General features: G+C 43.9%; 3 protein-coding genes and 1 long non-coding RNA gene across 7 annotated transcripts in view; 2 read left to right on the top strand and 2 right to left on the bottom strand.

The window, feature by feature from the left end:
* MRPL52 (mitochondrial ribosomal protein L52) overlaps positions 1–14,475 on the top strand; it is a 137,543-nt gene that overhangs the window by 87,221 nt on the left and 35,847 nt on the right. The gene's annotated exons all lie outside the window — the stretch shown is intronic.
* LOC123479390 (uncharacterized) lies at positions 1,242–1,960 on the bottom strand. The gene is made up of 2 exons (XR_006654997.3): positions 1,793–1,960; positions 1,242–1,437 (listed from the first exon to the last, which is right to left on the bottom strand). It is a non-coding gene; the product is annotated as an uncharacterized lncRNA (long non-coding RNA).
* Positions 1,938–7,624, top strand: OXA1L (OXA1L mitochondrial inner membrane insertase). The gene is made up of 10 exons (XM_053927945.1): positions 1,938–2,022; positions 2,469–2,630; positions 3,277–3,490; positions 5,674–5,817; positions 6,088–6,173; positions 6,358–6,522; positions 6,681–6,785; positions 6,897–7,059; positions 7,148–7,228; positions 7,307–7,624. Exons 1-10 carry the CDS (start codon positions 1,960–1,962, stop codon positions 7,432–7,434), a joined length of 1,311 nt encoding a protein of 436 aa, XP_053783920.1. The 5' UTR covers positions 1,938–1,959; the 3' UTR covers positions 7,435–7,624.
* Positions 8,117–14,475, bottom strand: part of SLC7A7 (solute carrier family 7 member 7) — a 32,589-nt gene continuing 26,230 nt past the window's right edge. For all 4 annotated transcript variants that reach the window (XM_024556994.4, XM_045192409.2, XM_045192417.2 and 1 more), the window contains 8 exons: positions 14,161–14,286; positions 13,272–13,416; positions 11,402–11,525; positions 11,076–11,179; positions 10,694–10,790; positions 9,242–9,391; positions 8,855–9,038; positions 8,117–8,631 (listed from right to left, as the gene is read on the bottom strand). In XM_024556994.4, the coding sequence (XP_024412762.2) occupies positions 8,528–8,631; positions 8,855–9,038; positions 9,242–9,391; positions 10,694–10,790; positions 11,076–11,179; positions 11,402–11,525; positions 13,272–13,416; positions 14,161–14,286 (1,034 nt within the window). In that variant the 3' untranslated portion in view covers positions 8,117–8,527. The remainder of the gene's footprint in view (positions 8,632–8,854; positions 9,039–9,241; positions 9,392–10,693; positions 10,791–11,075; positions 11,180–11,401; positions 11,526–13,271; positions 13,417–14,160; positions 14,287–14,475) is intronic.

The raw sequence follows: 14,475 nt of genomic DNA, 5'->3' as shown, positions 1-14,475 counted from the left end.
CTAGGACTTTTATGGTATCACGACTTATATTTAAGTCATTTATCCATCTTGAGTTTATTGGCAGTTTGTACCTTTCAACCACCTTCAACCAATTCCCCTACTCCCAACCCCTGCCTGTGATAACCAGAAATCTGATCTCTTTTTATATAAGTTTGGTAATTTTTTTAGAGACTACATATAAGTGAGATCATACAGTAATTTTCTTTCTCTGACTTATTTCACTTAGCATAATGCCCTCCAGGTCCACCCATGTTATCACAAATGGCAGGAGTTCCATCTTTTTATAGTTGAATTGTATCTTTTTTTTAAGATTTTATTTATTTATTTTAGGGAGAGGGGAAGGCAGGGATAAAGTGAGGTAGAGAAACATAAGAAACATTGATTGGTTGCTTCTCATACACACCCCAACCAGGAGGAAACCCACAACCCATTCATTTACCCTGACCAGGATCACACCGGCAACTTTTCACTTTACAGGATGACACCCAACCAAGCCACATCAGTCAGGGCAATATGTATACCACATTTCTTTATCTACTTACCATGGATGGCTACTTAGGTTGTTTCCATGTCTTAGCTATTGTAGATAGTGCTGCTGTGAACACGGTGATACAGATATCTCATATATACAGTGCACTTTTTTTTCAGGAAGAAAATTCCATATTCCCAGAAATGAAATTGCTGGATTTATTTCTAGTGTTTTTAATACCCTCCATATTATTTTCTATAGTAGCTGTACAAGGCTGTACAAGGGTGCAAACACTGGGAGATATGGTTTATTGGGGGCCACCAAAGTAACTACCACAGAACAGTTCTATTTTTTCCCAAGTGTCCTATACCTATGTATTTGTCATCATCTCTAACAGTATTGATCTTTTCAAGTAACCAAAAAAGCTTGTTTAAAATAGTTTCCAACATATAATAGGTCACACTCCTAATTATTAACAAAATCTACATTCTACTTCTTTGCCTATTTTTATTATTTGTCAGCTATGTTCATAACCTTTCTAAAATAGCAGTGATTGAAATCATTTCAAGCTATTGTATCTTTCCCAATCTGTACTGTACTTTCTCATTCAAAAAGCACTTTGTAGTTGAAAGACTTTGTAGGGATTCAAATATAACCAACTTTCTCCTTTCTGAGACGTACTTTTTCTTCTTTGGAGGAAAGCAACTTCCCCTCAAATATCTTTAGGAATGCTATCAACTTCAAGAAACAAAAAACCCAAGCAACAGAGACATAAGAGTGAAGACTTTTAATTATTTTACACAACAAAGTCTATAGATGGGTGGTTTCCAGCTTGATGCAGCAGCTGAATGACATCACATCATCAAGTATGCCGGGGTTTTCTATCCATACAACCATCTTCAACACATTAGCTTTTCATCTTTAGACTTGTCACCTTATAGTCACAAGATAGTCCTCACAAAACTCCACTAAGGAAGGAAAAAGGGAAAGATGGAGCCTCCTCTTAAAAGTTTTGTCTTTTATCTGAAAGGTAATTTTTTACTAGAAGCTGCCTTCCTTCAATTTCTGTCAGACTCCAGACTACCCTCAAATATCACTGGATCTGCGACTACAATATTATCTAGCAATAAGAATCAAATAACACTGGGCAGGGTGGGGGGCGGGGGGCGGGGGGCGGGGGAGGGGGGGAACCCACGCCAAGAATAGCCAAGACTGTCCTGAGGCTTTAGACACGTAAGAAAACTCCCCAGTTTGTGGCCACTTAGGTGGCTCTTAACTTAAAGCTTATAAAAACACTCTCTACAGCACCTTATAAATACGGACCTTTGCGTCTTCTCACCCACTTCAAACATGGCTACTAAGCCCCCTTTACCACCTTGATCAGATAATGGCGACAGCACAGACTTCATGCCCATTTCCAAAAAGGCCTCCTCCCGCGAGACTGCGGTTCTGAGTGCGCAGGCGCGAACGAAAGTCCTCTTCCCGTCAAAATGGCGGTGGTATCCTGGTGCGGGCGCAGGGAGCTTCTCCGCCTGCTACAGCCCCAGCGTCAGGTAAGACTGCTCCAGGGCTGAACGTCGAGATGCTGCCGTGTCCCTGTGACCCCAGCCAGGGGCCCCTCGTTCTAGAATCGTGAGCAGACGCTTACCTGCTCACCGAAACCTGCGTCCCATGACCTCGGGTCCCGTGAGGACGGAGAAGGGTTACCTTCTTTGACCCCGCGGGTTTACTGGCCTTGTATCTGTCTGTTCCTGGAACAGGCTTCACCCTGCCAGGGGAACCTCAGCCTCCACTTTTGGGCCCCGGGGTGAGCCTGCGGTAGGTGAAGTGCAGGACTCAGCATGCCTTTGGGCCAGCCTTCTGCGCGTGGAGAGCTACAGTGTCCTCACCTGTGGTAGCGAGCTGCCTGCTTCTTGTGGAGGAGGGGGCGGGAAGAATGAACGCAAGACGCGATTTATACTCTCGATAAAAGAGCTTCATCCTCCCTTTCCGCGCGCAGTTCCACAGCGTCGGAGGGCCCTCGCAGTTGCTCCGGAAACCGCCGACCGCTGGGGTTCTATTCCCAGCTGGCCGGTGCTGCGGGCGCCCACGCTATGCCCTCCTCGCTGCCCCTTGCCCCCGTGGCTTCAGTATCTCAGCGATCTCGTTTGCAGAAGCCCAGGTAAGACGCTTTTCGTCCCTGCGGTGTTAGAAGTGGTGCTTCTTGGTTGATTTTTTGTTTTTATTCTGTTTTGACTAGGGGGGAGTGGAATGTGGGAGAGAGTTCTTGTCCACACTCCATACAGTTCCCCAGAATGCTAGCATTTCTGCTTGGAATAGATTTTCAGATCAGTTGGAATGATTGAGGAGAGATTTATGCTACATACATACCCTTGTTTCCCAGAGTGGGGCCAAGCCACGATGGTGATGTGAAATGTAATTCCAGGTGTGTGTGTGTGTGTGTGTGTGTGTGTGTTAGAAAAATTGTAACTTCCACATCATTTACCAGATTTCATGGCTATTTATATTTCTTACGGTGAGAAGTAGATATTTTGTCTTCAAAACTGAGTTGTTTTAAGGAAAATTACAAGTATAACAGTTTATGCGCATGCCAGTGACACTCCAATGACTGAAGTGAGTTATTTTTCTCCCTTGGGGGCAAAATAAAATGACCTTTTTAAGAGCTGAGTTCTGTGGATATGTAGGCTAACCTGGGAGAACAAGAAGTAGGGAGTCAAGGGAACAACCCGGTACTGCTTATCGTAAAGGGACCCTCAATTTCTGTGTCCCATACTGAATATTACACATTGCTTCCTTTTGCTGCACAGGTTCAGGCCCCTCCAGTCATTCCTGCAACTCCCTCACCCACAGCAATAACTGAAGTGGCTTCTGGAGAGACTGCAGATGTAGTCCTAGCTGCTGCAGAACAGAGCTTCAGTGAACTGGGGCTGGGGTCACACACCCCAGTGGGATTGATCCAGAACCTACTGGAATTTATGCATGTTAACGCAGGCCTACCTTGGTGGGGGGCCATTGCTGCATGTAAGAGGAATGCATCCTGGACATGGGTGAAGGAAATGGGTAGTTGGGGACAGAACTTTAAAGAATGCAGTTTTGTGAGGGTATCAGGAAATGGTTGCAGAAGATTAAGGGTCAGAAAAAACATGATTCAAATGAGGGATGAACAGTCATACATACGTGCACTCTACCTGTATTTCCTAAAGGACTTGTAAAATCACTAGAACATCTGCAATTTAAAAAATGTAAATACTTGAATGGGGTTAGAGTAAGGGGACCTTGGTAACAATGATGAAGCTGCCCTGGGTTAGGAAAGGAGGTCTGATCGAGCACTTCAATCCAAAATTGGGAAGGCACTCACATTGCTCCTCTTGTAGGCTAAAACTGTGCTTCAAATTCTGTATCTTCCTACACCTTGCTCCAACAATCATCCCTTATCTCCCTGTGTCTTCAGCTTCTCCCTTTTTACTGCCCTAGTCTGAATATGTAAACATGCTCAAGCATATCGTGTGCTTCTTGTAGGAAAATCTTTTTCCCTTTATCCTTAGTTCATCTTTAACTATTCTATTTTCTCCTTCTTTTCACAGCTGTGGGGTTTTGGGTTTGGGGGGGGGGTTGGTTTGGGTTTTTGTTTGTTTTTTTACTTTAATTCTCACCAGAGGATACTTTTTCATTGCTTTTAGAGAGGAAGGGAGAGAGAGAAACATCAATTGGTTGCCTCCCGCACGCACCCAGACGTGGGGTTGTGTGTGCCCGGACCAGGGTTCAAACCCACAACCTGCATATGTGCCCTGACCAGGAATCAAACCTGCAACTTTTTGGTTAAGCTAAGGGATGATGCCCCAACCATGGCTTATAGCTGTTACTTAAAGGAATATTCTGTATCCAGTGGACTTGCTTCTTTCTTTCCACTCTTTTACCCTCAGCAATCTAACTTTTACTAATACCACTTTATTCTAATTGCCAGTCACATCATTGCTAAATCCACTTTTCTTTTTATACTTGATCTTTCTGTGTTAGACACTTTAGATTTTGAATTATATTTCATGGCTTTTATGACTCTTTTCTGATTTTCTTCCTATCTTTTTTTTTTTTTTAAAGAAACATCGATTGGTTGCCTCTGGTATGTGCCTAGACCAGGGATCATAACCGCATCCTAAGTATGTGCCATGACTGGGAATCAAACCTATAACCTTTTGATTACAGGATGATGCTCTAGCCAGGGCTCTTCCTGTCTTTCTGACCACACTTTCCCATCTCCATTGGCCAATACCCTACCAGTGCTGGTATTCTGGGTTCCATCCTTCGCTCCATTCTTTCCACTGCATATCATCCATCATAATGTTGGTAAAACCTAAACCTGTATCTCCCCACAACCCCATCTTTTTTTAGCCTACACCCACTTATCTATAGATACCATAAATTAAATATTTGTTGTAATGATCAGGAAATGTGAAGTATAGTAAAAGAAATAGGAAAGATCCTGGCTGGTGTGCATGGTGGATTGAGTGCCAGCCTGTGAACCAAAGGGTTCAATTCCCAGTCAATGCACATGCCTGGGTTGTGGGCCAGGTCCCCGGTAGGGGGCGTGCAAGAGACAACTTACACATTGATGTTTCTCTCCCTCTCTTCCCCTCTCTCTAAAAATAAAATTTTGGTGGTTGGGGGGAGAAATAATAAGGAGCTTAAGCAGTAGGGCATCATATTACCTCCTGTTTTAGAGGTTTCTGAGTCAGCATCTTTCAGACTTTATACCTGGGAACCCCAGAGTTCTATAAGGGTACCTCTGAGCAGAGCAAAGGCCAGAACTTAATCCTATAGCCAGATTATTTTTATCTGTTATGTATATTAGGACTACACTTAGAGTTTGGGGGACGAGGAATGTTCCATCGATGATAATTTAAAAGTTTACAAACCATTGATCTAGAAAAGTAGCTTCTGTCACCTTTTGTTCAAGGAAACAAACGAGATTCCTGGTTAATTGCTTAGAAAAATTAATATTAGACTGATGTGATGGTAAAGCAGAGGACTGAGCCTTGAAGGAACTAACTCATACTCCTGCCTTTTGTTTTGGGACCCTTGGGTATGAGTCACAGTGTGGGAAAAACTAGAATAAGAGAGACCCTTTTAGTGAGAACTAAAAATCTTCAACCTTCTAGCTGCTGAACTGCTTTAATTTTACTCCAATCCTAATGTGTATTTTCCAGGTACAGTCTTTGCCCGCTGCCTGGTGTTTCCTCTCATTGTGAAGGGCCAACGAGAGGCAGCCAAAATCCACAACCACTTGCCAGAGATCCAGAAGTTTTCCACTCAAATCAGAGAGGCCAAGTTGGCAGGAGACCACGCTGAGTGTGAGTGAATTACAGAACGAATGTGGGAGAGGATCACATTTACACTTTTCCTGACATTCTGCTGAAGGAAAGGAACAATCTAAGTCAGGAGTTGCTACTGTGAGGCAGGTCCTAAAGATTTGCCTGTTTCTTGGGCCATTAGGTGACTGACCCTGGTGTGCTTCCAGTGACTGGCCAGGGTCAGTTAGAAATGTCATGGGCCAGATGAGGAGGATGGTACCTTCACCAATGTAACTGTCTGCCCAACCACTAACTTCCCTCACTTCACAGTTTACAGGGCCTCCTCAGAGATGGTATTGTATCAGAAAAAGCATGATATTAAACTTTTCAGACCTCTCATTCTACCTCTGACTCAGGTAAGCAAAAACATTTATGTTCTTATTTTATCCTGAACCTTCTGTTTCAGATTACCTTCTGTTTCCCATGACCTAGACCCCCAAAAAGCAGGTGGTGGTAATATTATACATGGTTTTCAATAATGGAGTAACGAAAATGTCCCCTCTGATAAGGGGTCCTAACACTGTTTATCCTGTGTAATAGGCGCCGATCTTCATCTCCTTCTTCATTGCCTTGAGAGAAATGGCCAACCTTCCTGTGCCCAGCCTACAGACAGGTGGCCTCTGGTGGTTCCAGGATCTCACACTATCTGACCCCACCTACATATTACCTCTGGTAGTCACTGCTACAATGTGGGGTGTCCTTGAGGTGAGCCCAGGTTGGCCAAATGCCAAGTCTGTGAAGCAAACTGGGATTAGGGCTAAAGTGGTTTCTCTCTAGAGGAGTAAGAATCGATGAGTAATAAATATGAGCCATAGTCACTAAGATTGCTACTCTTCCTCTGCCTCCCCTCACCTCCCCCCCAGCTAGGTGCTGAGACTGGTGTACAAAGTGCTGACCTGCAGTGGATGAAAAATGTTATGAGAGTGATGCCCCTGGCAGTCTTGCCAATAACGGTGCATTTTCCCTCGGTGGGTAATGACTTCCAGGCTGGCTCCAAGTCCTTCCAGCTAGCTCAGCCACCGCCCAGCAAGCTGACCAGGGATGCAGCTTCTGAGTACCTTCTCTTCCTTCTCTTCCAGGCGGTGTTCATGTATTGGTTCTCCTCGAATATGTTTTCCCTGGTCCAGGTGGCTTGCCTCCGGATTCCAGCTGTACGCACTGCACTTAAAATCCCCCAGCGTGTTGTGCATGACTCCAGCAAACTACCTCCACGAGAAAACTTCCTAAAGAGCTTCAAAAGAGGTAAGGGCCTGTCCTCTGTGAATTAGGACCAGGGGAAAGTGGTCTAAAAACGGGTATGAGGTCAACTGTCTTACTCTTCGTTATGCAGGCTGGAAGAATGCTGAAATCACCTATCAGCTGCAAGAGCGTGAACGGCGCATGCAGAATCACTTAGAGCTAGCAGCCAGGGGTAAATAATCCTTTCAGACTAAATTCTGTCATTGTTTCTCCCTTTCCTTTGTTCATTGAGCTTCTCTTCTTCCCCCAGGTCCCTTACGACAGACCTTCACCCACAACCCTTTGCTACAACATGGGAAAAATCCCGCTCCCAACACTTCTAACAGCAGCTGTGACAAACCAAAGTCAAAGCAGCCCTGGCGCGACACACTTGGCTGAATTCTGTTACCTGCTCTTACTGATGTTAACTCTGCCTCTCCAAAGACTTGCCCCAGACTTAGAAACTTTGGGGCATGGAGATGTTCGTTTTAAAAGTAGATCCCACTATAAACTCTTATATCCAAGTTAAAGAGTACTGGGGAGCCAAGTGGTCTTCCCATCCACAGAATTAGTAAACCTCTGTACTATATGTTGCTTCCTGGTACTTATTAAACCGAGAGCTGGATTGTGTACTCCAGTAAGCTAAAGAACAGATTGGTGGTGATTGCTCTTGATGGCCCATGCTCTTTGGAAGTGTCTCAGTATAGTGGCCTGGTGTCAAGAGCTTAGATTCCCCACCCTGCAGATGTGTGTTCAGCCACATTTACCTTGCCAGTCATAGAGGGATGCCTCATGAGTTGAGATTATATCTAAGTAGAGTAACCATGTTTATTTACCCCAACATTACTTCTAAAACATCCTTCAAAGGTGTGCTCAAATTCAGAGTGGTAGTTTCTATCTAACAACCTTAACATTTCACTGCAGCAGCTTAGGTGTAGAGATTGGTTGCATCAGCCTTCAGCAACTAAGCTTGAGAGGGAAGAAATACTTGGATACTTTCAAGCATTAGATTGTTTTTAGTCTTCCTGCCAGGCTATTAGGAACTGCCCCAGAGACTGTATAAAGTGAAGTCACTCAAAGCTTAGGAACATAACCCTTTTATTGTCCATCACCTATACACTTCCATGTCTCTCTAAAGGAGACAGGAAGTTTGGAGCATTATGGGCTCTTTTAAAGGAAACGAGTGGGTAGGCGCACCCGGGGGTGAATATTTTAACACATGGGAATGTGCTACTGGAACAAAAAAGCCCACATCTGACATGTTCCCACCACAGTCTGCTTTATCATCCCTTTTTAAAAATCTGAAATAATATGTAGCAAAACAAATAAATTACAGTCCATCCCTTAAAAACCAAGTTCAAATGTCAGAGCGCCTAGACCAGGCTTCTGGACAGGTGCCTCCAAAGCAGTAAGCTTTCTTTTTCAACTTCCATGGCTCTGGCCAGTAGAAGACAAGAGGCCCCTGCTTTTTACTACTCAGGATTCTGGATGTTTAGTTAGACTTGGGATCTTGTTTGGGCATCTGTCCTTCATCTTCCAAATCCATCTCTGCGGCAACTGACATACATAGTACCTGGAGGTGCCATGTGGCAGATGCTACAAAAAGAAGTTTGAATCAAAACTCAGAAGAATCCAACTGGACTGAGTTCAAGTGGCAGTGAATGAGGTTAGGCCAGAGGAGACACTTAAGTTAAACCTTAAGGCTGACAACAGGAAGGGGCTATGGCAAAGGTGACTTGGGACAGGATTTGCAGAAAAGGCAAAAATAAGGGTGTGGGGGGTGGCATTAGCCAAGTCAACCTGAGGATCCAAATCTTACCCACAATCCTTCGGAGGCAATGAGGTCGTTTTTGTTCTGGCACTCTGATGATGAAGAAGTAAAAGGGCAAGCCTGAGAGAGCAATGCCAATGCCAATGAGGGAGTTGATGGTATCACTGTAAAGTGGAACAGCCACCAGGAAGATGGTGCAGCAACAGAAGACAATGGGGAAGAAAAGGCTGAGCTAAGGGCACAGAAGAAACAACTAGAAGTTAAGACAGGTCAGGATTGACAGCCAAAATAACCCCACCTCCAGTGAAGATCAGAGCACTGAACTACCTTCCCATCCCCTTCATCTCCGCACACTGCCACCAAAGGTCTGAATAAACCGTATCGTAAGCATCCCCAGAACAGATAGATGGAGCGGGTAGGTTGGAGGTGAGTTACCTTGAGGGAACGAGGTCGATCAGGCTCCTTCCAGCGCAGATAAAGCTGACCTACAATTGAGAGCCCCACAAAGAACCAGTAGCTGAAGCTGTAGTAGTTAATGAGCTGGAAGATGTCCTCTACACACAAGTAGACCAATGCCATGATACCCTGTAAGTAAGCACAAGTCAGTTCCTCAGGCCCTTTGTTAACTCAAAGATTATCACTCCCCTTTTACCAAATCCCTCTTCTTAAGTCCTCAGTCTCCCCGTCTGTGCTTTTCTGTTCCCACCCTCTTTAGCACCTGAATTTCAATACCCCATTCCTTTTCTCTTGGGTTGGTGAAAAAGTCTTTAGTTTTTTCCATTAAATAAAACACATTTTTCATTTTCACCAATCACTTTATTAATTTGGATATTTTGAGTATGTCCACTATCTCCCACTATTGGCTTCTGGTTGGTAGAGGCCAGGGGTGCAGCTAAACATCTTCCAATACATAAAACATCCCCATAGCAAAGAATTATTTGGCTAAAATGTCAATACTACCAAGAAACTTTGCAAACCACTTTTGATGTGTTCAGTCACAGCAACTTCTCCATACACTGCACAAATCTTTTTTTGTGTTTCAGTTGCATTTTTACCATTCTTGAAATAATAAAGCATAATGTGCCAAAAATGTTGCACATCTTCCATCTTCAGTATTAAAATGGCTGCACAAAAATTCACCAATTTTGATAAGTTTCTTTTTAAATGCACACTGATATGACAGCTGTCAAAGTGCAATCTAACAAAATTGCTTCGAGTGAAGTTAAATATAACTACTACTAGAGCCATCATACAGAAAAAACTAAACGAACTTTTTGGCCAATCTAATAATTAAGTCAATTGCCTCAGGGGGATTTTTTTTTTCAGTACATTCTTAAAGCCTTGGCCAAGTTAACCCCCTATAAAGCAGACCTCAAAACAACTCAAAAATCTTTTGCCTAAGAGCCTTCCCATAATGGCTCCAACCTACATTTAACTTCACACAGCTTTACCTCAGAAGTTTTCTGGTGCTGTTTGCCTTAACCTAAAGCCTCTCTCTCCTGTTTGCAACCCTAACCTTAAAAACCTACTTCAAATACGCTTAATCAAAGAAGTCTTTTCTCATTTACCCTCTACCCCTGTGGAAGTAAGTGATAGTTTCTTTGCTTAAACACAACATCACTCAGTATCATGGCAGTCATTACAATGTATCCATGTGTTTTATGAACCTTATTCTGAACCAAATGAGGTTACCATTCCTTCGAGAAGGCAAATTCTCTCCTAACAACTGCAGCAGTTAGCACAGTGTCTTGCCCACAGTGGATATTCCATCAGTAGTTTTTCCATTAGAATGTCTTCGAGAGCTTTCAGGAAGCCAGGACAGTTGCATCTGTGGTTACTTGTTTCCCCCACCATCTGGCTCTCGGCCTCATCCTGGGAATCACTTACGTTGAAGAGCAGAGCAGGCACTGGGGTGAACCGCTCAACATGAACCATGCTGATGGCATCAGGGAGATGGCCTTCTCTTGAGCCCACAAAGAAAAGCCTATTTTGAATAAGATAGGAGAGGTTGAGAAACTTGTAAGACAATGGGTATGGCCTAGTGTATGTGCCACACAGCCCTCCCGCTCTGCCATTCCCCCCAAAAGAGTTCAGATAATATGGGATGGAGTTCAGTATTGAGATTAGTGAGAACTAGATGCTGCTGATGGAAACAAGAGGTTGTAAATGACATTTGGGGAGCACAGTGACTAAAGTCTGGGCCCTATAAGCCTTACCTTCCCCTGCCAGAGTTTTCAAAATACCTGCCAGTAAAAGATAACACTCATACCTAGAAGCAGCCACAATGGAGGCATTGAGGCCACCAAAGCAGGATAATGCAACGGCCAGTGGAATTGTCCAGTTGAATATTCCAAAAATCTGATCTGCAAAAGTCTAAGGAAAAGAGTCATTAGGGATGCAAGGCATAGACAGGCATTCCCCCAGATTCCCACTACTTGGAACCCAACCCTTCCACAACAATGGTAACAGGACCTCCTTACAAGTCCTATATCCCAGTATCCTTTCAAGGACTCCCTTTTCTGGGACTTTCAAGAGCTGCACTGTACCTAGAAGTCCACAAACACCCCCAGCCTTCTGCTAGTGCAAATCGTTTACCACAGCAACAGCATCACTGGCCAGGATGTCCCTCATGTCTAGCACAGTGTAATAGGCCACATTGGTCAAGATGTAGATGATGGTGACAATGGGCATGGAAATGGCAATGGAGAGGGGCAGATTCCTATAGCAAATAGAATAATAGATACATTAGTTCCACAGTCACATCCCTACCTCTCCTTTAATCCTTAGACCCTGTTGCACTTGTATCATTTCCCCAGTGCCTTTGCCTTCATTGCATAGGATAGTGACTTAAGCTTTGAACTCTTAAGAACTAAGGGCATCAAGGGAGAGGAATGTCACGTTTGGAGAAAGGGCTACTATGCAAAAAAAAAAAAAAAAAAGTATTTCACATCATAATAGCAAAGGAAGATGGGAGGTTGGGGGCGGGAGGGGGGGTTGGTTGGTTGGTTGGGGTGTTTTTACATCCAAGGATTCTTTCTCTAAAATTGTGAACATTGAAAAAAATGTAAATATTGAAAATTTTGTCTTAAGGTTGAGAAATATTGTATACAAAGAAATTATGGGGGCAAGTTGTAAAATCTCACATTACCATAGAATAAGATAGTCCCTTAGTAGTAAGAACAATGTGTATCTGAACAAGCAACCTGAGAAATATGCCCACCCCACCCCCTACTCAGTTTAAGAAGCTTGAGTACCATCCTGACCCATGACCAAGAGAAAGATGCAAAGACCTCTCAAGGTCTCTCTAGCCAGGGGTGTCCAACCTGGGACCTGCAGGCGGCACGCAGTCCAGGATGGCTGTGAATGTGACCCAACACAAAATTGTAAATTTACTTAAAACATGAGATGTTTTGTGATTATGTGTCACAATGTATTTAATGTGTAGCCCAAGACAACTCTTATTCCAGTGTGGCACAGAGAGACGCAATAAGGTTGGACACCCCTGCCCCAAATGAAGCCATGATCTTTGTAACACTTCACAGTGAGACTAGGGGGAGGAGGTGGAAGAAATACTCTCAAGTCATTCAGCTTCTGTCCAGTAGGTGGAAGCACCACCCAGGCCTCCATCTTGCTTCTATTATCTCCACCCCCACCCCCACCCCCCTGGGTTGCAACACTGGAAGTGTACCAGGAGTATTTGTTTCTCAAAGCCAAAAAATATATATTATTCTTTTGTCTAAAAATTCATAGAAATCCCACTCCCTGGTAAATCTTAGTTCCCAGAATCATTGAATTTCAGAGCCAGGAAAGGCTTTGGAGATCATATAATTCAACCCCCTGTATTAAAGAAAGCAGACAGATGGACTTCCTCAAGGTCATCCAACAAAACAGTGGAAAGAGAGGCTTCCAGACCCTTTGAATCCCTGTCCAGTGCTCTTCACTCTGCAGGGCTAGAAGGTAATTAAGAGTAACAATGGTGAGGTGATACCTTTGAATGAAAAAAAAAAAAAAAACCCTATATGAATAGGGTTTTTTACTGAAAAAAGCCAGTATGAATTTGAGAAGCGAAGGGAAGGTTTCGGGGAATCTATGAACTTAAGTTCTCTATGTGGGGATAGGGGTGGGTGAAAGACCTATCAAGGAAAATCTTTATATTAGAAGCATACATGACTACATGGTACAACCTGCCTTAATATAGGGATGAATAAGCAAATGTAAAAAGGCCTGTTTTAATTTTGGAAAAAGCCTTTTAAAAAATGTTTTTTAAACATATACAAGAAGGTTCACATCTCAGCTGTTACTCTGGTAACGGACAAGGTACATTTCTGGACCTCAGGCCTCCCATCTGTTAAAATGGGGCTGATGAAAACCTAGCTCAGTGGTTGTGGATGCTGTCTGGCACACAGTGGAAGCACAGTAAATGATGGCTGTCATTATTGCCATGGAAAGCTGGTGAAGTACCTACCTCTCAGGATTCTTGATCTCTTCAGTGACGTAGTTGAGGGTGTCCCAGCCAGAGTAGGAGAACAGAGCTGAGTACAGTGCTAGGGCAATGTCACCCATTGCATATGATGAACCCTCAAAGGAATTCTCAAAGTGATTCGAGGCTCCTAGAACCCAGAGAACATGGGAAGACAGGATTAGTGACCTACTCTCCAACTTCAAAGTGATCCAGAAAAGGAGTGGAAGAATATGGCTAACAGCAGGTGAGTGGCTTAGAGCACCTTTGTCAGCAAGGGGTCAGTGAAGGAACAGGGAACAGAAAAGACACATCTATAGTGATGGGTTGATTGCAGGGTACAGCATGGGGATCCTGACAGGAAGGCCCCAATGTGGCTTCCTAGGAGTAGAAGGGCTAGAGAACAGGAGTGATGCAGTTCTGTTCTGCTCCCTTTCTAACACCAAACTGAGCTGATACAGGGTAGAGGAAGGGCAGGACTTGATACGCCCAGGTCAACAGAGTAGTTGTAGAGTAGGTGTTCAGACATGGAAACTGGAGGGGAGTGGGTACAAGGAGTTCATTTCTACCGTAGCCACAGCATTGGGCTTCACAGCCGGCAAAAGCCATCCCCCAGTGAATGGCTGGCAGCCCTTTTGCCATGATCATCCCCCTCTGGGAAGCAGCACACATAGAAGGTGAAGGAAGGGCAGGCTTTAGGGTCAGTAACTGGGTACAGATTTTGGCTCCACTACTTAATAACTAGGGTCTTAGGAAAGATACTTATTTCTGCAGATTTAGTTTTCTCATCTATAAAGCGGAATAATAGGACCTATCAAATTAGATAACACACAAATGGCACTTAGAGGAAGGTGAAAATCCTTAACAAATATATGATGATATTACTATACCTTACCCTGGCCAAGTCTCACGATGCCTGCGATGATGACGGCAATCAGAGCCAATACTTTAGCATAGGTGAAAATATCTTGTACCATTGTTCCCCACTTGACATAGGCACAGTTAATGAAGGTTAAGAGACCTGAAAGAAAAATAATACTGATTGATAACCGACTGTACTATCCTGAAGGCCTTAGACTTCCAAGCAATTTTTCCAGTACCAGTCACCAAATGGACCTTTGGCCAAAGACAAGTGTTGTGCTCAGACCTGCGCTGCACTGGAAACCTCTTCCCAGGACCTCCTCACCAGCAGCATGTAAAGGAACTCACC

This window comes from Desmodus rotundus, chromosome 7 (assembly GCF_022682495.2).
Source record: "Desmodus rotundus isolate HL8 chromosome 7, HLdesRot8A.1, whole genome shotgun sequence".
Taxonomy (NCBI): domain Eukaryota; kingdom Metazoa; phylum Chordata; class Mammalia; order Chiroptera; family Phyllostomidae; genus Desmodus; species Desmodus rotundus.
The sequence above is the reverse complement of the archived record's forward strand: the minus strand, read 5'-3'. Positions and strand labels throughout refer to the sequence as shown.

What these genes read in the sequence shown, in the direction of transcription:
- OXA1L (XM_053927945.1), top strand. Translation starts at nt 1,960, where the DNA reads ATGGCGGTGGTATCCTGGTGCGGGCGCAGGGAGCTTCTCCGCCTGCTA. An exon ending in TCATTCTACCTCTGACTCAG is followed by an intron (nt 6,174 to 6,357) that starts GTAAGCAAAAAC and finishes CCTGTGTAATAG; the next exon opens with GCGCCGATCTTCATCTCCTT. An exon ending in CTTAGAGCTAGCAGCCAGGG is followed by an intron (nt 7,229 to 7,306) that starts GTAAATAATCCT and finishes TTCTTCCCCCAG; the next exon opens with GTCCCTTACGACAGACCTTC.